Source organism: Nuphar pumila, chromosome 10, assembly GCF_984573655.1.
Source record: "Nuphar pumila chromosome 10, dmNupPumi1.hap1.1, whole genome shotgun sequence".
Classification (NCBI taxonomy): domain Eukaryota; kingdom Viridiplantae; phylum Streptophyta; class Magnoliopsida; order Nymphaeales; family Nymphaeaceae; genus Nuphar; species Nuphar pumila.
The window spans coordinates 91,263,743-91,287,336 of NC_143258.1; the positions used below are offsets into that span (position 1 = coordinate 91,263,743).

General features: G+C 37.2%; 1 protein-coding gene across 1 annotated transcript; it reads left to right on the forward strand.

The window, feature by feature from the left end:
* Positions 1–1,398: 1,398 nt before the first annotated feature.
* On the forward strand, positions 1,399–22,279 carry LOC149827340 (type II inositol polyphosphate 5-phosphatase 15-like). The gene is made up of 12 exons (XM_090019293.1): positions 1,399–1,577; positions 2,081–3,537; positions 8,590–8,842; positions 14,489–15,299; positions 18,140–18,264; positions 18,362–18,446; positions 20,030–20,183; positions 20,271–20,311; positions 20,398–20,659; positions 20,839–20,962; positions 21,056–21,416; positions 21,631–22,279. Exons 2-12 carry the CDS (start codon positions 2,103–2,105, stop codon positions 21,988–21,990), a joined length of 4,011 nt encoding a protein of 1,336 aa, XP_089875419.1. The 5' UTR covers positions 1,399–1,577; positions 2,081–2,102; the 3' UTR covers positions 21,991–22,279.
* The last annotated feature ends 1,315 nt before the right edge of the window (positions 22,280–23,594 follow it).

The following is a 23,594-nucleotide window of genomic DNA, read 5'->3' on the forward strand; positions in this document are numbered from 1 at the left end:
ACAATGACTCTAGTCTCTACCGCACAAAACACCCAAACTCACAAAAATAAGGTGTCTTAACATGAAAACTCTACAAAAGTATTTATAGGACCTTGTTATGAACGAATTAGGTCTATACTGCAGGAGCTTTGCCCTCACATCCCCACGAAGTCAGTAGTAGGTTAGGGTCCTGGGCCTAACGACCTGGTCCCTCCGCTACCACTACAAACTTCTAAAATTTTTCTCAATATGATTTTCTTCAAGTGACATGTACTGGGGTTGTAACATAGAATTCAAGGCACCTCTAGGTAGATAAAGCTTGCAGCTAAGGTTTTTGAAACACATGGATATAAATAAGCTGTCATGATTTTGATATTATGAAAACTAAGACACAAGAAACACATCATTTGGAATGTGTAAGAACAAATACATGTTTAATAAATTCAATATATAAAATTACATTTATTAGAAATAAAAATTAAATATTAAAAAGCACAAATAATGTAAATTTTGTGGTTTGTTTGTTTCATGTCTCTTAGATATGGGACCATGGTTGGCATTCTACAAACTCGGTATCAGATGAGCGAGGATCCTGTCAAACGCTGGGTTGTGGTTGCAAAAGCTTGGGTGAGATCACCCAGTGTTTGAGAGGATCCGCTCTTGTATCAGATTGGCCACGCCTAACTCTATGATTCATCAGGCCAGATTTTTTTATTTATTAAAAATAAATATAAATATTATTTTATAAAAAGTAAGAACTATATATCACTTTTCTAGCCTGCAGACTGGTGTTTTTGGGTTGTTTTTCACAAATCTGACCTTACGGCTTGATTTAGGGTTAAATCACTATGTTAAAAAAAGATAGAGCTTGGGGTCATTTTTTTTTTTTTATGAAGAGGAACCCTCACCGAAGCAGGGGCCAAACAACACCTCCATGACTCAAGTTAAGATTTGGTCGAGTTTAGTCCTAGATCAGTCAAGAAATCAGCTTTTTGACTATTATTACCATAATTCTCAAAAAAGACTATTATTAATTTATTATCATTATCCTTAACCCAAAAAGCTATTAATAATAGAATCTATTATTATTATTATTATTATTACCAATTTACCATGATTAAACTTTTTTTTCATAGGAAAAGAGCAAGAACCGTTACCAAAGAGGGGTGTGTCCAGAAAGGCGTATGACAGCGGGGTCGTTGTTTAAGGATAAATGAGGCCTTGGACGAAGGTTGGCAGTTAGCAGGAGGAGAGGAGGTTTGCAGACGGTTTCAGCCCCACCAAAGTCGGGGCTAGGAATAGGAAGATTTGGTATTTTGGTCAAGGTGGTGGTGCTCTCCCATTTCGTTTCAAACCGTAACGAGAGATTCTGACCACCCTTTCTCTCTCTTTGACACGAAAATTTTGCTTGGCTTGCTTACCACAAACCGACAATCCCTCTCTTTCTCTCTCCTCTGTCTGTCCCTCTCACACACACTCTCTCTCTCTCTCTCTTCCCCTTGCTTTCTCGATCCAAACATGCGATTGCTCTGTCCCTTCTCTTCTTTTCTTTCTCTAATCGAAACTCTCTAGACTAGCTTGAACATGAAGAACAAGAGGTGGGCTTTCTCATCCTTCTTTCTTCGTTTCTCATTTCAATTCTAAGACGAATTGATTGGTTGATTGTCCAAGTTGGGTTCTTTTCCATGTGGGTAACCTTTGTTTTCGAGGTACCCATTTGGTAATTATGGGGATTCTGTGAATTTGTAGGTAGAATTCGACCAAGTTTGGAATGAATTTTGTTGGTTTTCATGGTAAAAAGGAACTCTCTCTCTCTCTGCGTGTGTGAATTATATACCCATTGTTGACTTTTCGGTTGTTTGTTGTTTTTAGGCAGAATTCAGCCTAACTTTGTTGTAAAATCTGGTTCTTCTTCATTGTCAAGTTTTTTTTTTCTCTTTAAAAAACACCCATTTTGATCTTTTTGGGTTTCATTTTGTTTTGGATTAGAATTCGACAGTTTTAGCTCAGTTTTGGTGTGATACCCATGTTGAATTATGAGATTTTGTTGCCTTAAGTACGGGAAATCAATTGACAATTTTCTTTTCCCCTTGGTTTTTAGTTTTATCCCTTTCAGTTGATTGATGGCAGAGCCTTTTCCTCGAAAATCTTCATTGCCATCTTTGATAGATTTTGAGGATGAGAGAAAGGAAGGATTCCCACTGCAATCTTGGAATGCACCTGTGCAAGCTCCGCAGCAGAGAACGGTTGCTGGGGACAGATTGACCAGCTCTGGAGGCCGCGCCTTTGGTCCCGACTCGCCGTCCGGTACCTCCTCATTCGAATTCGAAAGCGTCCACCGGAGATCTCAGGATGGTCACCGACCGGAATTTGTTGATTCAATGGAGCACCACCTATTCGGCAACGAAGAAAATCCCTTCCGGGCCTCTCACAACACGCTCGATCAGTTCTTATCTTCTCCACACCCCTCTTATCAGCCACCATTGCCCACAATTCTGGACAACGAAGACTCCATATATACTGAGATCACAAGCCAGACTTCTTCCCTTTCTATTCGAAATAATGTCCGTCCCTCGTTGGATAGACCGAACTCTCGGTCTTCAGACCACCATAGAGGCCATGGTTCATCTCCTGATGCTATGAGAACTGGTGATCAAGAATTCACTAACCAAAGATCGTCATTTTCATCCATAACATCTCAGTCAGATTCTGTGGAGTCTCTGGAACAGCCAATTGGATCAACCCACTTTGGGCAAGGCACATGGGAAGAAGCCCATGAGAAGGAAAGTCCAGATGTTGATGATGGGGAAGAGATTCCACCCCTTGGCCACTTTCCTACTCATCGTAAGACATCCTCCTACAGCCAGCAGGGTACAGGCAGTGCTAACAATGAGATGATCCTCCCAGGAAAGAGAAGTACATGGAGAAAGCATAGCCTTGATGAGAAACTCCCGAAGCATATGGGCCATTTGTATTCAGCGTCTGAAAGAAGTAAAAGCGAGACATACTGTGTAAATGGTGAAATGCCTGCATATGATAATCCATTTGCAGAGAAAGAGGTTAGTGACAATCCTATTCCACAGAGCTTGCCTGAATTTGTTGGTGCCGGTGGTGGAACCGGGATATTCAAGGTCCCCGTGCGAGCAGCAATTCATCCTTGCCGTCCCCCTTCATTTGAATTGAGACCGCACCCATTGCGGGAAACCCAGGCAGGTCGGTTCCTGAGAACTATAACTTACACAGAAGGTCAGCTATGGGCTGGACAAGAGTCTGGGGTTAGATTTTGGAACCTTTCTGAAGTTTTCGTGCATGAAAGTGAGAGCGCTAATGTGAAAGGGGATGAGAAAACAGTTCCTTTCCGTGAATCTGCTCGAACTTCGCCTACCCTATGCTTGATTGCTGATCCTGCAAATAAACTAATTTGGAGTGGCCACAAAGATGGAAAGATCAGGTCCTGGAAGATGGGCTTGGAGGATTCTGATGTGAGTCCATTTAAAGAAGTCCTTGCATGGCAAGCACACCGTAATCCTGTTCTGTCCCTTGCAATGACTTCTTACAGTGAGTACAATATTGCTCCGTTGTGTTTACTTTATGAGTCATGCAGCAATCTTTTTCTTAATCTGGGTTTCTTTCTATATTGTGAATATGCCTACCATTTTGTAGTTCACGAGATCTTTGAGTGTTGCTGATGGCCACTTTGTCACCTGTAGCATGGTGGCCTTTTGTTCTTTGTTTTCTTCTAATCTTGCCATAACTCTTTTTATCTTTTCAATGTTCTGTGATTCAATTATTTTATCATCAATCTCTAGTCTGGGTGATCAAATCGAAATTCTTGCTAGAAACAGGTTGTGAAGTCCCCTGCACAAATTACTGTAATGGCTTGCAATATGCTCTTGATGCTGTATCTTGCTTGAGAAGTACATGAAACGTGGAGCTGTTACAAGCTAGCATGCTGCCCAGTAAAAACACCTATTGGAGGACCTTCTTTATTCTTGGTTTTGATTCCTGAAAATATTCTTATCAGTAGCTCAGATTCTTCTTCACCTCTTGTTGATTTATGTGTTACAGTATTGAAAAAAGGAAATGGTCAGGCTACAATATAATGCTCAGTGAAGCTTGCCCACCAGGGGCATGTTCACTTGGCTAGGGACTGGACATGATTGTCTGAGGCTTCCTGGGCATCCTTTGTTCGAACCCTGGGGTGGGTAACTGTGGCCTTAGTGCTGAAGCTAAAGGGAGGCCTACCTAGTAGGCAAGGGGGGTTATCTCAAGGTTTTACACTGGAAGATCCTCATAAGGGGTCCAGTAAATGTGGATTTTCTTGGATCCTAAAAAAAAGTGGTTTCCCTCATACAACAACAACAACAACTACGCCTTCATCCCAAAACAATTGGGGTCGGCGATATGAACCAAAAAAGAAAATCATTCTGGGTCCTCCACATGAATCCTTCTTCTCCAATCATTTCTATCCAATGCCATGTCCTCGGTGAGGTTCAAAGCATTCATATCCTTTCCTATCATCTCCATCCAAGTTTTCTTCGGCCTACCTCGACCTCTTTTGACTAATATATTTTTCCATTTATCCATCCTTCTAACTGGAGCATCATTAGGCCTTCGCCGAATATGTTCAAACCATCGTAAACGATTTTCTCTCATCTTATTTTCAATGGATGCAACACCTGCCTTCTTACGTATCTCCTCGTTTTGAATCTTATCTTTTATTGTATTTTCACACATCCATCTAAGCATACGCATCTCAGCTACATTCATTTTTTGAATATGATGTCTCTTGGCCGCCCAACATTCCGTACCATATAATAAAGCGGGCCTAATTGTCGTCCTATAAAACTTTTTCTTCAACCGCAATGGCATTCTACGATCGCACAACACTCCAGTTGCACTTTTCCATTTCATCCACCCAACCTTTATCCTATGGTTTACATCTCCATCAATTTCTCCATCATTTTGAATGATAGATCCCAAATATTTGAAACAGTCATCCACCGATATTTCTTGCTCGCCAAGCTTCACTACACTCTCATCACTACTGCGTTGCTTGCTAAACCGACATTCCATATATTTTGTCTTACTCTTACTCAACGTAAAACCTCTTGCATCATGGAAAAAAAAAATAAAAATTTCAGTGAAGCTTGTCCTGTCTTCTTTAAAACATCTTGGAGGTAGCTAATCATATATCTCCAACAATTCTATGTGAAGTGGTACCTAAGAGTTCATATCTTGGTTGTCTCCATTTAGCTTGAGTTGAATTATGTTTTATTCATTTTTAATCTCCATTTTTACTTTTCATGATCCTATAGCGCACAATCAGGATTCTGGATCTGGATTTCCTAGACAAAAATATATACATCTTCAGAAGGATTTAATATGATAGGAGCAGTATGATATGTTTTTAACTGGAAACCAACTAGTCTTAGTTGACCAGGAATTGTTCAAATTCTCCTTTTAGCCTATCCATCATGCTTGGTGCTTAGGTTAACTTTTGACATGAAAATATTCTGTAATGTTGTTACCTGGTCCTCTCTGTACATGTTTGGATTTCTTGGAGTTCAGCAAGCATGTTCCTGCTGGAAGCGCTCACAATCTGAACAGCTTTGCTTCTCTTTGTTTCCTAGAAAATGAGTAGCCGGTTTTGTTTCATAGATGGTCCTCTTTCAGGCTCAAAGTGCTGTATGGAGTACAGAAGATATGCGCTTTCTTTTGCAGTTCCAAAGCAGCTTTATTGTCTGCTTTTCTATTTACAAAAAAGTATGTGAATGGTTTATCTATTTGGTCTGCTTCTTCCAGGGTTATCCTGTGCCTGCTGCAATTATTCTATTGGTGTGAATTGTTAGTAGGACTAGTTGATTGAAGTTCTTGCATATAAATAAGAAGATTCTGGAGACCAGTAATGAAAAATAAGATTTGTATCATGTACACCATGCCCATTAAGTTGTCATACAATGTTAAGCAGAACAGAGAACCAGGTTGGAAAGTAGACTTGGGAAACAACTAATTCCCTGTGGAATGAGTTGGAACTTGGAAGTGAAGCAGAAAGTGTTTGGGAAGCAAGATAGATGGCCTTTTAGAATTCAAATTTCAATAAGACTCAAGATTATCAAAATATAACTATAACATTGACTAGATTAAAATTTTGATGCCACATTAATGTTTGTGTAAGACTTGTGAATAATCAAAGGTTTTCTTAACGATGTTTGGTAGCATATATAATTACAAAAGCAATATGGTGTAAAAATCCTTGACTCGCTAATAGAAGTAAACAATAAGCATCACTATAAAGTCTGAATTTCTTGCTTGTGAATACAGTGTTAATACATATTCTTTTTATCACCAAAAGAGACTATTTACCTGTTTTACCTTGGCCTGTTTCCTAAAGTGAATTACCTAAATAGTCAAGTTTATGTTTAAACTTTAAATAGGGAGAACTGGATCAAAACCCAGTGCAAAAGCATCTTGCATGTGGAGTTCACAAAACAGTGGGGATATTATGTAGTAAAAAAATTATAAAGGGTTCAATTGCTATCTTTGAAACCCTAATAAAATAGATGATGAGAGTTTTCCTATGGAACTCATGATTTATTTATTGCAAAGGCACAATTTCCATGTTCAGAATGGTGACACTGATTTTGTACATGATAAATGCAGCTCTGGATTATGCTATGTCACACGGGCTCGGCTAGGGGGGTCGACGCACCCGCGTCGACACGCCCCGACACGGGTGCGGCTTCGGACACGGGCCGGACTTGGTCAACGAAGAGTCGGACTCGGTCAACGCATTGGGGCCGAGTCCGTCCATGTTTTGGACTCAGTCAATGTTGACCAAGTCTATTTTTGTCCATTTTTAGGGCAAAAAATGATATTTAAAATATATATATATATATATATATATATATATATATATATATATATATAGCATGAGTCTCAAACATAAGCCACAGACAAAATAATTCTGGGGGTCGCTGCCCCCTACGGCCTCCCCTAGACCCCCGCCCACTGACCGCGCAGCGGGACCCGTGCCCGGGGGGAGCCCCAGGACCCCCCCTTCTGCAAGGCCAAAAGTATAGTTTGCAAAGTTTGTAAAAATACTCATGCTGGTGCCAAACTTTAGAGGACAATATCCACATATATGCACACAGTGGATATATATATATATATATATATATAGCCGTGTCCCCGTGTCCAAAATTTTTGAAATCGCGCCGCACCCGCACCCATGTGACATAGGGATCATGTTACTATGTCCCAAGTTTAAGTTGTATCTAAAACTTTCAATTTAGACTCCAATGGGGAAAATAAACCAATACTATAAAAAGGTTCTGATTAAGAAGTCCTAACAAAAAATACAACTTAAGTGGCACCAAAGAGATAGCCCATAAATAGGATCAATTCTGTCAGCCTAGCTAGATGGCTCATTTTCTCCATCTCCAGCTCTCTGGTGTTGGAGTAACTGCAGAAGCGAATGAAGTTAAAAATAAGCCTCCCACTTTTGAAGAGACAAGTCAAGGAAAGCAACCAAGTGAACAGCAATTGGAAACATCTCTCTCTAATCTAAAATTTGATTTTGAACTTACAAATCTACAAAGAAGACGCTACTGTGGCATGTGTTTGCTGTGTTGGGCATGCCAGACTTTGTTTGTTATTACTTGGTTTTTCTATATGTTTCCAATGTCTTCGTAGTTGGAAAGCTATCTTGGGTACCAAGGACATGAAACAGAGGCAGTGGTTCATGATTTGGTATTATGGTGGATTGAATGAAAGGTGGACAATGTTTTAGAAATTAATATCAACTACTTCTAAATCTTTGCATTCAGTCCACTCAAGATGTTAATTTTTTCCACAGGCAGTTGTCTCTGGGAATGCTTTGATTGGTGACATTCATTGCCCTTGGAGTGGCTCAGAGGACAGCAGTCGTTCCTAACCATGTTATTATTTCTTGTCTCATTCAGATATTAAGATTTGTTTTGCAGCACAAATACAGTATATCATTATGTTAGTAGAACCTGCCTTTTCCATTTCAATGCACATGAGCAGGGAAAACTATCAACACACGTACACTTATATCGTCAATACATCTTCCACTTGCAAGACAGAATTATATTGCATCTGAAAATTGTGTATCCAATCGTGGTTTTAGTTTCATAAACTTGGTGGACCTGGTATGGTTTCTAAAAACTTCTGCAACCACTTGTTTAATACTTCTTTCTGGTACTGGAATTACATGCATTTATTGTTATTTCTATGTGGTACATGTTGAATTATAGATAGGTAGTGTCATGATTGTTGAGAATTAGTGAGGTATCAGTTTTACTATTCTAACCACCTGTTATTATAACATCCGGCTTTAGTTTGCTGTGTTAGAAATTATTTTTCGACCCTTTCATTCATGCATCATTAAACATAATACGTCTAGGTCATTTTCATGATCTTTTCTGCCATAATACCAGGCTCTTTATGGCAATTAGGCTTAAGGATGGGTATCATATTTTACACTTTTCCTATACTGATTAGTCGATAATTTCTGCAGCTTTTTATATGCATTTTATATGAATAATCCAGATTCTTTTGTGCTGATTATATTAATTGCTTATCTAGGTGATTTATGGTCTGGTTCTGAGGGTGGTTCTGTTAAAATCTGGCCTTGGGAGGCCATTGCAAAAGCTCTTAATATTATGGAGGAAGAGAGGCATATAGCAATCTTAGGAGTGGAGAGGTCTTATATTGACCTTCGGAACCAGGCAACAGTGGGTGGTGCGTGTTATTTGCCTCCTGGTGATGTAAAATATATGCTGGCAGATACATGTAGAGGGAAAGTATGGGGTGGCGGGTACTTTTCATTTGCACTGTGGTATGTACTTATGTCTTGCAACACACTCTCCATGTCTTTCTTTGTAATAAAATCAAGCAGAAAGCAAACCATAATGTGCAAAAGCACAAGAGCAAGGCCTACAAGGGACAATACAAAAGCACCTAAGTGGATACAATGGCTACAAAGAGCCTAAATGTGCACAAGCACAAGTCCGTAAATGGACAGTACAATACATAAGCCAATCAATGACAAATACATGAAGTCATAAGAGGGACCAAAGAGCATACACAAAAGAACACAAAAAACATAAAAAAATAATAATCTTTACTGAGATAGAATGCTTAGGAAAATATTACATCTAATGGGACAAGAGGTCCCTATTTATATACTAACAAGAGGGCCAAGAGGGCCCATTAGCTGTTGGGAAAGGCTCCAACAACTAAAAATATAACTGTTGGAGATTTCCAACATCTATATTCACTAAAAGACAAAACTGAATATGGTTGTTGGAGATTCCCAGCTATATTGACTAAAAGATAAAACTGCCCTTTACAAAAGTGTAAAGGACAAAATAAAAAAAGTGGTCAGTTCTGCCTCTAAAGGACAAAGCTTATTACATGTACAAAATTACCATTCTGCTCCTAATGGGCAGGGCCTATTACATGTACAAAATTATCACAATACCCCAAAAGGGTATTACCTATTACAAAAAGAAGAAAAATAATTTAAAATTATATATATAATATATATATATATATATATATATATATATATATATATATATATATTTTAACACTCCCCCTCAAACTTACGGTGTGATTATCGAAAGTTTAAAAATACAAAAGAAAAGAAAGGAACCAAGTCTTCATTGATAATCTTCAGCAAATGCCTTTATTGACTATCTCCATCTTCATGATATAATGCATCAAGAAACATAAAGAACTTACAGGGAGAACAAAACAAATGTTTCAACTTTCAACTACACAAAGAAAAATATCTTAACTAAATAGATTTAAAAGAAAATGTTTTAACACAATAGTTAAAAATAGTTATAGGTTATATGCTATGTCATAAGGACTCGCTAAACTGGGTGCCGCACCCACATCATATTTGTCCAAAATGGACTTAGTCAACTTTGATAGAGTCTGTTTTGGACCATTAAAAAGTTGTGTTTTTTTTTATGTCGGTGAAATAGGGAGGAAAAAGAAAAAGGAAGAGGAAGAAGAAGAAAGAGGAAGAAGAAGAAGAAGAAGAGAAGAAGGAAGAATAAGAAGAAAAAAAAAGAAAGAAAGAAAGAGGAGAAGAAAGAAGAAGAAAGAGGAAGGGTTAGAGGAGGAGAGAGAAGAAGACAAAAGAGGAAGAGAAGGAAAATAGAGAGAGAGAGCATACCTGTGAGCAGCTACCTCCTCCACTTCTTCTTCCCGTTCATTATTCTGCGAGAGAGAAAGAGAGAGGGGATGTCCTTTTGGTTGAAACCCACAAGAGAGAGAGAGAGAGAGAGAGAGAGAGAGAGAGAGAAGGGGGTTTCGTGCCCCTACCTTTTTATTAGAAAAGGTGGGTAAAGATCCACACTTGATCTAGACCCAAACTCTCTCTCTATATATATATGTATATATATATATATATATATACACTTGATCTAAACAAAAAATGAGAGAGGGTTTTTGTACCCCACCTTTTTATTAAAAAAGGTGGGTCTGGATCCACACTTGATCTAGACCCAAACTCTCTCTTTCTCTCTCTCTCTCTCTCTCTCTCTCTCTCTCTATATATATATATATATATATATATATATATATATATATATATATATATATACACTCCCGCACCCCTGCACCCAAATTTTTTTAAAGTGACACATCACGGCACCCGCACCCATGTGACATAGGTTATATGTATATAGTTTCAAAACAAATATATTTTGAACAAGTATATATATATATATATATATATATATATATATATATATATATATATAGAGAGAGAGAGAGAGAGAGAGAGAGAGAGGATGGTTAAGTTCCATAACAAAACATAAAAGTACTATAAACTAAACAATTTTAAAAGAGAGTAAGATTTGCACCTTAATCAATAATTTAAAATCTTTCAAAATATTAGAAACAATTCAAGCAAGATACAATAGCCATTAAGATAGGCAAGGAGTATACTTCAAAGTCATTTTTTAAGAATTTCTCGTTTAGACAATCATAACCATAAAAACAACATATTTTCGTAAGAAAACATAAATTCTGAATATAGTAGAATTTTGATCATTAAAGTTCAAAAGACAAGCACGTATTAAAGATAAAATATCAATAAGATATAAACAATTTTGCAATAATGTCCAAAAGGCTTAGGTAAATGTTTCAAATAAACATACAACTCATTAATTATACTAGGCAAAACACAACATGTATATTAAATGTAAGAGCTCAAAGGAACTCACAGAAAGAAAAAGAATTAATTAAATTCATACAAAAAAATGCAAGATAACCATTCATGAAACAAATATAAATATCCTCAACATATATATCCAACATGCAATTAAAGCATATTTAATGCACATAAAAATGCATGATAACCCAATAGGGTTTATGTACAAGAGGCAAAAGAGTCACTCACACAACCCAAATATGAGTTCAAGCACAAAAGCCACTAAGGACCAATAGGGCACACATAAGAATGATAATTTTATTAAGGAGAGAATACACACAAAATGCATGTAAAATTTTCAAGGAACAACCATTTTCTATATAAGGACAAACAAGCAATGAAAAAGATTAGGAAATACATGAAGAGATTTTAAAAATCCCACATACAACAAATCATAACAAAAGAAATGATATTTCCAAATCTCAATAATAGTTTGCTCACCACAATCAATCACCTCTTTGACCTCCAACTCAACATCCTCAAAATTCAAGTGTACAAGAGATCAAACACAAATGTCAGCAATAACCATACCAGTGACCATAAACCAACAATATCGGCTATCTAAACTGACAATAAATACCAGCTACAACCATAAGAGGTGCACATCCCTCACCTCACAAATGATTGTAAAACTGCAATCAATACTATCAGCTAGAACGGGTGCACATAACTCACCACAACCATGATTGTAAAAACTGATAAAACAAACTCTCTTATCCAACAAAAAAAGACACTCAAATAAGAGGGAAGGGTGAAAAACAAAATAGGCAAAAATATTATAATGAAGACAAACTGATGTCAATAAGTAAAAAAATTTAAAAACAACATTCAAATCAAGGTAAAAGTAATAATTTTTGCAATATTATGAGATTTAATTCATAAGGACAAATATGATCATATGCAAATAACAATTGAGCTATCACTAACAAAAATCGATACGAGCATCTAATAAACAACAAAAGTCAAAAAAACAATTGAGTGATACAACTCACTCATAGAACCCGAGGCCAAAATGAGTGCCAATACAATACTCATAAACTTGGCAATCTATACCGACAAGAAGATAGAGATGCACACACAACTCACCCCAACAACTAACTCTGGCTCCACAACACTGAAGTGTATAAAACTCACATCGAAAAGGCCGAATAATAGTAATGGATGTATCAAATAGAAGAGTGATTGCTAAACTATAGCCAAAAGAAGACAACAAGAAAAACCTTGAAAAACACTTTTAAAAAGAGATTATAAACAAGAACCGATATGTCAATCATATGACAAGATGCAAAAAAGTCACTAAAAAACTCATGAGGCCACATATGAGGCACACAATAATATGCATCAAAATTTCAAAAAACATAAAGCCTTATAAGGAATGCAATAAGATGGTAATTCAAGAGGGAAATAACCAATAGTGAAATAATCACAATGCCACTAAGGCAAGCACATACAATACTAAATATTAATTTTATTAATTCCCACAAATCCATTTAAGGCCACTAAGGGCACAAACACATGTCTATAAGGCAAGAAAACATAAGCCACTAAGGATGAGAAAGCACACTTTTTGAAAAAAATATTATTTCATTAAGCTCACAATAATGCACAAAGAATGCATAAAAAAAACATTATACTATCCAAAGATCAATATGATCCTATAGATCTAATGCATGTGAAGAATCAAGGAGCCTTCAATCATAAGCAAAAGTCCACCTGAAACCAAAAGTGAAAGTGGTCATTATGGACACACCCACAAGTCCCACACAGGAGATACACACAAAGAAGGTTCAAATAAAATAATATTTTATTGATTGGTCAAATCATGCAAGAAGCATTATGCTTCAATTCCCATGTGATGTAAAAATGTAAGATAATGTTTATTAAAGAGCCATAAAACCAAGAAATAACATAATCGCAAGGCACAAATGCCACTAAGGTCTCCAAAGAGAACCCTCACAAAAACCTTTAGAATAAATATTTTTATTAATAATTATGATGCACTAAGCATGTAAGGGACAAATCATTCAAGTGCAATGAGTGCACTCACTTTAAACACCTCCAAATAGGCAAGAACACAAGCCATAAATGAGCACTACAAGAGAGCACACAATAACATAAATATTTTTGATATTTTTTTAAAATAAATCCAACAATAAATTTGAAAACATTTAAGGGTTTAGCTTTTAAAAAAAAAAAAATTCAAAGATAAGAAAAATGAGTGCTTTCTCATGCATAATACATGAGATACACAACTCAAAAAATAATCGTATATATAAAGATTCAAGACACATACCAAGTCAAGATCTCCCTTAAATCCAAGCCATACATGGATCACGATTCTTTCACAAAGCATGAACTTAAACCAAAGAGTCCCAAGTCCCAAAGAGGCAAAATACAAAGGAAATTTTCTTGGCTCTGCTACCATGTATTGAAATAAAATGGAAAGCAAACCATAATGTGCATGAGTACAAGAACAAGTCCTACAGGAGATAATACAAATGCCAATGACAATACAAAAGCACCTAAGTGCATACAATGGCTATAAAGAGCATAATATGCACAAGCACAAGTCCACAAAGGGACAATACACAAGCCAATCAATGACTAATACATGAGATCATAAGAGGGACCAAAGAGCATATACAAAAGAACACAAAAAACATAAAAAATAATAATCTTTATTGATATAGAATGCTTAGGAAAACATTACATCTAATGGGACAGGAAGTCCCTATTTATATACAAACAAGAGGGCCAAGGGGACCCATATAGCTGTTGGGAAAGGCTCCAATAGCTAGAAATATAGCTGTTAGAGATTTCCAACAGCTATATTCACTAAAAGACAAAACTGAATATAGCTGTTGGAGATTCCCAACAGCCATATTGACTAAAGATAAAACTGCCCTTTACAAAAGTGTAAAGGACAGAATAAAAAAATAAGTCAGTTCTACACCTAAAGGGCAGAGCCTATTACATGTACAAAATTATCACAATACCCCTAACGGGTATTACCTATTACAAAGGGAAGAAAAACAATTTTAAATTATATAATATATACATATACACTCATATACGAATATATATATATATATATATATATATATATGAATCAATACATTTTTTAACATTCTAATCCATACATGGGCTGATTTTAGGCCTTACCTAGTTATATGAAGCTTAAATCTCATTGCTGCCTCATCTGGGCTTTCTGTAACATCACAAACATCTAACTCAATCTTATTCACTGATCTAAAGGGATGCTCACACAAGAGATCTATTGAAAGTATTTGGACTAGATGGGCAAGCTGAGATTCTTCCAGACTTCTCTGCTACTCAGGATATTGCTGCAGATGATGAGATGAAGACGAAATTTGTTACAGCCTCAAAAAAGGAAAAAAATCAATCTTCACTGACTTTTTTCCAGCGTTCACGTAATGCTCTGATGGGTGCAGCTGATGCTGTTCGTCGAGTTGCAGCCAAGGCGCCTTTTGGAGATGATAGCCGAAGAGCTGAGGCTATTGTTATGTCAGCAGACGGAATGATATGGATTGGATGTGCCAATGGATCATTGGTGCAATGGGATGGAAACGGTAACCGGTTGCAAGACTTCCATCATCATTCTTTTTCAGTTCAATGCATTTGTGCTGCTGGAACCCGAATATGGATAGGCTATGCAAGTGGCCTTATGCAGGTAATCAATCTTGAGGGGAAATTACTAGGAGAGTGGGTTTCTCACAGCACTGCAGTTACCAGGATCAGTGTTGGTGGCATCTATGTTTTTACTATGGCCAATCATGGTGGCATTCGTGCCTGGAATATGGCATCTCCAAGTCTTTTTGACAACACAATGAGATTAGAATTGTCTAAGAAAGAGTTTCTTTTTGCAAAACGAGAAACATTGAGAATATTGACAGGAACTTGGAATGTTGGACAAGGAAGAGCTTCTCAGGACTCGCTCATATCATGGATTGGTTCTGCAGCTACAGATGTTGGTGTCGTCATCGTTGGATTGCAAGAAGTTGAAATGGGGGCAGGTTTTCTCGCCATGGCTGCTGCAAAAGAATCTGTAAGATTATTTTTGAATTTTATCTTTAAAGAAAATATCTCATTAATCTTTTAACCCTGGATTTGTGGCATTTGGTATATTATATGATATAAACCATATATTGCACCTTGATTTGGAAAATGTTATTTTGGCATTGCTGCAAGAGTGTAGGGCAGAGCAATCTTAGGGCCTATCTTGTGTATCAAGCTTCTGTTTAAAACATTTATCACATGATGGATTCTTTTGATCACATATTATAGGTTTGGTGATCAAATGGTGTGGCTGGATAGAAAAGTTGCACTATCATAACTGAGGGGTCTCTGGTGTGAATGCATGGGTTTTTCCATGATGGACGGGGAAACCACCCTCGGGATCGGAGACCTAGTCGTGCTGGTTAAGCCTGCCATACTTACAGTCACTGTCCGGACGGTGTAAACCCATGGCACACCCCTTGTGTGAATGCAGGGGTTACCCCCAGATTTTGTATAAAAAAGAAAATAAAAATCATTTAAAGAAAAAAAAACCATTTAAATCCATAGAATGAAATCGTCATGCTGTTGGAACTACTGTTCACCCGGTGCTATCAACTTATTCTAGCAAACGATTTTAAAGAAATGATTCTCATTATATATGAGAGATAAAATGTGCCTATAGGAAGTCACATTTAGGTTTCATTATCCGTTTGTTATGTGAACAAGTAGGACAAAAGCTAGACATACAATAAGAATAGATAACAAACGAGTAAGTCCAGATTGTGTCACCATAGTTTAGACCTATATTCAAGCATCAAGATTCTACCAAGAACATATTTGTGATCTTTATTTATGGTACTCTCCATCTTGAATCTTTCTGTAACTTTCTTGAATTTGAAGCAGTATGTAATCATGTATCTGATAGAGAGAATAAGGACCAAACAACTTAGCATGAATTTATGGTTCACATCCAGTACATATTCACAGGAAAACAGTATCTGCAAGGACGATGATTTGTCTCAAATACTTCAAAGCACAAAAAGCTGTCAATTTCTTATGACAATGGAACACCCACAACTTCTGAACTATGTTGGACTGTCCCTTTATATGAAAACAATTATAACCAGTAACGGACAAAATGAAGAGCTGAGGAATAAAGAAGAGCTAATCCAGCTTATTTCACACTTTCTAATTTCATATGTTTAAGCACCAAATTGCACTGAGCACATATTTGTCTTCTTTGATGCTGGTCTTCACCATATTGGATGGGCACGGCAAAGCATGCTTTGCTGTCCCCTAGGTTCAAGTTGTTGCATCATTGCCCTCTTCCCTCTTTCTCCCCTCCTCCTCCTCTCTCTCTCTCTCTTTGTGTGTGTGTGTGTGTGTGTGTGTGTGTTGGGGGGGGGGGGGGAGGGGGAGTTCCAACTAATAAAAAAAAAACCCAAAAAAAATTGGTTTTGAATTGGGTCTTGGATAAACCCAACCCAAACTGACCCACATCGTACCTGTGTCGCACCCAGTACCCGTACCCAGGCATGTCTACATGGGTACAATGGGTTATCTGCCGTGTCTGTGTTACATAGATTCAGTCCCTTAAGGTAATGGACAATACACATTATGACTATCACAGAAGATATGAAAAGGCATAGCAGGAAGGGAAGTTGGAGGATAATAACAAAACAAGAAAAAACTTACAAGTTGCAGAGTAAGGTTAGCTTGAATTTGTATTTTTCAACCATAAATACTTTGAGATAAGCATAGGTATTAAAACATAAAAACAGTACAACTTCAAAAAAAAAGCACAGATATGGAGTAATAAGAAATTAAGGAAACAATAAGACTTAAGCTTGTGCTTATTTCCTAAGATCATCAATCTATTTGGCTATCATCAGATATAGTACAAAAATGGAACAACATAAAATATTATGTGGACTGATTTGTCCAAGAAAAAATAAATAAAAGAATATGATTCTAATCATTCATCAGTCTGGGAAATAGATGAATGTTTGACCTTGACATGCAAGAAGCTGTATAAAAAATGAACACCTGTAATAGGTATTTTACTGATCTCTATGTGAGATTGATGATGAGACCTTGAGAAATTGTATAACATTTAATAATACTAATGTCTAGTTATTGTTTTGGGGTTTAAATATTGTTTTTGTGAACATACTGCCAAACTGATGTAGATGTATCACTTCATGGTTTCACGCATTGTCTAGCATGAATGAATTTATTCACATCAGAATTTCACGGATGCTATATCTGTAAATAAATTATTTCTGTTTTGTTATTTGCTTATCTTAATTGTCAAATTTTCTTGGTTATTGTTTTTAACTAACAAAATTTAAGTTCCAAAAATATCATATCCATTGATATTCACTTTGCATTACTAAGGTGCATCTTCAACCATGTCACATGGGCACTGCACTTTTAACATGCATATCCTGTGCCGACATGATTTGACACCTCTTGTATACAGTTAAACTTGTGTTGGATACAGTCAACATTGTGTCCGCAATTTTATCTATTTCTTTTGTGATCTTGATTGTTTATTTAAAAAATTTCATTGATTACATTACATTTCACTTTTCAACTTATATTTATTCTTTAATGTTTTCTGTCATAATGTTCAGAATTATTGTTCAAGAATGTGCACTTAAGATTATATTCGTGCTTTGTTGCTTTAGGTTAAGAATTTTGAATGCACATGATACATATATTTATATATTGTGTATGGCCATGTACCTGTGTCCTAATTTTATAAAACTTATGTGTCATTCCAAAAGTGTCCAAAACATGTCTCAATACCCGTAACCATGTTTATGTGACATAGATCTTAGATTTCAAATGATTCTCAGATTTTGTACATTGATATGGTATTTCTAGGTGGGACTCGAGGGAAGTGCTAATGGTCATTGGTGGTTAGATGCTATTGGCAAGGTATTAGATGAAGGGACAAGTTTTGAGCGTGTTGGATCACGACAACTAGCTGGTCTACTTATTGCTGTATGGTAAGCTTTCCTTCTCTGTGTCTTTATCTGGCATTCTAGAGTTTGTTTCATTGTGGCCCTTTAACAGATCTTTCTCTCATTAATTGCCTCCGTTTAGGGTTAGGAAGAATCTGCGTCCGCATATTGGAGATGTGGATGCTGCGGCAGTACCATGTGGGTTTGGACGTGCCATTGGCAACAAGGTATGCGTAAATTTCTGAAGTTTCCACTTAACCTATATATATATATATATATATATATATATATATATATATATATATATATATATATATATATATATATATATATATATAGCTACAGTCATTTGTACATCAATTTAGTTGGGATCTCATATGGCAAGTCGTTTTGACCCAATCCTACACTGTTATTCAACATGGTTGATTTATTAGGAATTGGCTCTTGGATTATGTTTTTTCAAATTGACAAAGTTTTAAGTCTTTATGGCCGTCAATTTTTTGGGTTGCTGGAAAAACCTGCACACACATCGGAATCTGGTGATTCAAATGCTGGCTCCCACAAAACAAACCATGTTGAAATGCCAAACATTTCCTGTAACAGTTTCAATCCATGTGAGACGATGTTGAAATCAGAACTGATTTCACACTTCTGAAATGGAAATGTTTTTATTGCCTCCAATTGCCCCCATTATATGGGGTATCAAGCTATGATCAAAAGTCTAGGTGACTCAGACTTGCATGCTGATTGATGCACATGCAAAAATACGGCCAAGATAATAAAGTTATCATGCTTCTCTAATAAAGGCTCTTCTGGTTGTTGGACTACCTGTATTTGTCCCTGACTAGTTTCATGTGCACAAGTTCTATTCTTGTCAATGAACACATTGAGAAGTCCCATCCCTTCTCTTCTGCACAAAAGCTGATTCTGTTGTCCGGTAATAGCAGAGTAAAATTTCCCTCACCACCCAGAAATCGTCATTCTGATTGAGTAGCTCATGGTTCCACCAAAATTTTTCTTTGTTGCCTGCACTAATGGGCATATATTCAGGTGAGGTGGCAAGCCATAAAGTCTGTTGGCTAACACGGTGAGTAGGGAGAACTTCAACCACCACTACATGGCTTCCAACTACTGATCATTCCATAGAATGAATGTGCCACCGTCTTGCTTGCCTTGTGGGTTCAATGTCTCCCCCTTCAAATTTATCTTATAGTTTCTAAATCAATCTCTTCCATTTTGGTTAATAAGATGAAGGAGATATCAGATTATGTCATACACTCATACTTGATGGTGTTTTCCATAAATAGTTGTTTTTCTGGTTTGTTAAGCCCCCAAATATTCCAGGTATCTTATAGTTGTAAAGTTTGCAGTCAGTCATACTCCCACCTGATTTCAGCATTGCCTTTAATCCTCAAGAGTGGGGTTTCTTCTTCCATTCTATTGAAATATGGGAATGCTCTTGCATGAACATTTATCCCTTCATATAGTCAGCTTGTTAGGAAAGGCAAGGCATTTGAGATATACAACAATTGGGGCGAATCACCAGATTCCTTAAGAATGGCTGATAGTCATCATTTACTTGTGTGTTGATAGTTGACCTTGCCTATAATTAACATGTGGCAACTTGCGAAGATCACATTTCATTCCAAATTTGTTAGGTTTGGACACTATTTTCAAATCTCAAAATACCCCTGTTAGTGGATGCCATCTTTGAACAATCATGTTTTTTGGTTTATGTTTTTGCAAAATTTTAAAATTGTTCTTTGTTTCCTTTAAGAGTATTGAATAATCCTATTAAATCTTAAACCAGGGAGCTGTAGGCTTGAAGATGAGAGTGTATAATCGGGTAATGTGCTTCGTCAACTGTCACTTTGCGGCACACTTGGAAGCTGTTAATCGACGAAATGCTGATTTTGACCATGTTTATCGAACTATGGTCTTTAGTAGACCAACCAGTGGAATTGGTAAGATGCATCATTCTAATCTCTCACTATATGCATATGGCATGTCATGTAGCTTCTAAAACATATCTTTCAATGTTTTTCCTGCAGCTGGTGTTTCATCTGCTGTTCAATTGCTTCGTGGTGCAAATGTATGTAATGTTTATCTGATGCTATTTTTCTGAAATTAGCTTCATAGACAATGTAATTTTGTCTCAACTGTTTTGAATTTTCACAGGCTGCAGGCTTCCAACATGAAGGGCCTGAGCTATCTGATGCAGACATGCTAATATTTCTTGGTGATTTCAATTATCGTCTCCATGGTATTTCATATGATGAAGCAAGAGACTTTGTGTCTCAGAGGTGCTTTGACTGGCTCCGAGAAAGGGACCAACTTACAGCAGAAATGAAAGCCGGACGCGTATTCCAAGGGCTGCGTGAAGGACTTCTGAAATTTCCTCCAACGTACAAATTTGAGAGGCACCAACCAGGTCTAGGGGGTAAGTGTATCTCTGCCAATGCATTATGTGCACTCTTAGCCAACACAAATTAGTGCTCTCTAGTACTGCAGATTCTCTCTCAAGTGTTCTTTATTAAGGATTATTCTTATGCTGAAACCTTCATAAAAGTCATTTGCTTGAATTATATCAAATTTACTATGGCTTTCCATTTTATCCAGGATATGATTCGGGTGAGAAGAAGCGCATTCCTGCTTGGTGTGATCGAATCTTATATCGTGACAACCGCAGTTCTGTATCATTTCCGTGCTCATTAGAGTGTCCTGTAGTTTCATCCATAATACAGTATGCCCTTGTAAAACTTGATTCACGAGATCATGATATCTTGATCGCTCTGGTTAGAAAACTTTATCTTCATTTTCTTCTACTTTTTATCAGGTATGATGCTGCCATGGATGTGACAGATAGTGACCACAAGCCTGTCAGATGCATATTCAATGTGGAAATTGCATATGTTGATGAGTGGATAAGAAGAGTAGAATTTGGAAATATTATCTCTTCGAATGCAAAAATCCAGTCTTTTCTGAAAGATTTGAATAATATACCTGAAACCATTGTCAGTACTAACAACATCATACTGCAAAACCAGGACACTTCTATACTTCGTATCACTAACAGATGCGTGAAGGACAAGGCAGTTTTCAAAATAATCTGCAAAGAGGAGTCCACCATCAAGGATGATGGATTATCTTCTGAGCATCATTCTAGAGGTTCCTATGGTTTTCCTCGCTGGCTTGAGGTAATCTTATTTCACCTTCTTTGATATTGTCTTCAATGAGAACTGCCAAGTTCCTTTGTTAAGACTGTAGTCTGTTTGAACTGGGAAATGTTTTGAGCAATGCAAGCACATTTTTGTATTTATACCTGATCGTGCACTTGTTCTCATTCTTGGATTTAACTTCCATCTGGATGAGCTTTGAGGATTTTTTTCATATTCGTCTGATGGTATCCAGGTCACTCCAGCTGTTGGTATAATCAAGCCTGGTCAAGTCGTAGAAGTCTCCATTCACCATGAAGAGATCCAAACCCAGGAAGAGTTTGTTGATGGAGTACCTCAAAATTGGTGGTGTGAAGATACCAGAGATCAAGAGGTGATATTGGAAATCATCATCGGGGGTGTTTGCTCCACAGAGACTAGGAGCCATCAGATACATGTCCGGCACTGTTTTTCTGGTTCAAAGGCACCACCACGTGCAAACTCTAGAGGGGGTTCCAGAAGGGGCCAAACCAATCATCTGCACAGGTCTGATGTTAGAAATGTTCCAGATACATCTGATTTTGTTCCCGATTTTCGTAGTTGGCAATGTCCATGAAAAAAGGCACCTGCAGGTCAAAAGAGAAGACATCTTGCCTTTGCTTCCTTGTTCTCTCCATTATGTAACATGAATTATTCTCTTCAAGCTTGTGTTGTAAATATTTTGTTGGTATCAAGTACCCTTTGATGTTGCCTGAAATCTGGTGCACTTTGTGCCAGTTGTGTATTAGGAGACAAAGGCCCACTCTTTTCATCATTTCATGGTCAATTCTTTATAGAGTTTATCGATGGAGGGTTGGTCTATTGTGATTCTCAAGGAAATTACTCTACGGCTTTGTGACAGAGACAACAGGAGAGAATTCTTTTTCTGGCCCTCACCACTACCCTTTTACTTTTTGTTTCAGTTTGTTGACTGGCGATTTATGCCAAAGTGTTGAATTTATGTTGCACATTAGATTTCTTCTCGTACGAACATGTTTGGAAAGTAATGCAGGCCCCAACTTTCTAAAATATCCCAACAGCATGGCCTTCCCATGAAAGGTTCTTTCATATGGCGGGAGGTATAAACAACTTTTCATGTTATAAGAGAGGTGGTGGAAAAAATTAAGGCCCACTTATGCCAGCATGACACTTTTGCTTAGATGTTTATTTCACCCATGGTGGGAAAGGAAGGGAAAGTGATGCCGGTTCAACATTTCCCATTAAAATTACAGGCCCTATATAAATGATGAAGCTCTATATCATGCTTGAACAGAAAAAGTTGATGATGCCAGGTGTGAGTTAGAATCTAGAGCCTTGCAAATAAGCAATCCATCGAACCAGTGCCATCTCACCAGAGAGGTTCCTCACCTTTTCATCAACTAGTACCATCTAACTATGCATCTCTATAACCTTTATTCCACACAATTCTGGTTCAAGACTCTATTTATGGCAAGCAATCTAGAAGACAACTTGGAAAAAAAAGCAAACCACACATTGTAGCAATAAGACCTAAGATCCAATCCAAAAGACTAAAGAGGAGAGTCCATATCCAGACTATCTGCAAATGGAAAATTCCTGCCAAAATCCTTCTGTCATCTGGATCAGCTTTCGTGCAGGATCATGTCCCTGTGAGACCTACAGTATGACCTAAGTGTAATGATGTGTTCTACCTAAGCACTAGTGGATCCAAAGGCCGGACGAAGCATGAAAGCTTATTCAGATGTGGTAGAGATGTGTTATTGAAGGTCCTATCAACAGTCTTTAACTTGGAGGTCTGATCCACTTTGGTTTACTAAATGGAACACATTGCCTAGCCTGCGTTATTCTCCAAGAATTAGGTAGTACACTACAGAATAGCTTCATATTCAGATATCATAATAAGGTGGAAAAGTTGCTCCAATTTAATGGAAATTCCAACTTTGTACTTCTCCAACTTTGTATGTTGCCAAGCTGAAGGGACGTCATGAGTTCGAAACCCATGAGTGGGCGTACCTTGCTGCAAGACTGAAGCTGAGTGCACACGCTGGTGGAAAATAGGGGACTTGGGGTTTTTACACTAATAAGCTATCGAGTGAGTGAGGTGATTTTCACTTTTATCCTTCTATTTGGTGCTATTGAAGGCACCAAATTATATGGAAGAATTAAACTGGAAATCATAGACTCAATCAACTACATAGATGT

Bases quoted from the DNA above. Each gene is read 5' to 3' on its own strand.
- LOC149827340 (XM_090019293.1), top strand. From the start codon at position 2,103: ATGGCAGAGCCTTTTCCTCGAAAATCTTCATTGCCATCTTTGATAGAT. The intron at 20,312-20,397 runs GTATGTAATGTT...GAATTTTCACAG, and splicing joins AATTGCTTCGTGGTGCAAAT to GCTGCAGGCTTCCAACATGA. The intron at 20,660-20,838 runs GTAAGTGTATCT...CATTTTATCCAG, and splicing joins GCACCAACCAGGTCTAGGGG to GATATGATTCGGGTGAGAAG.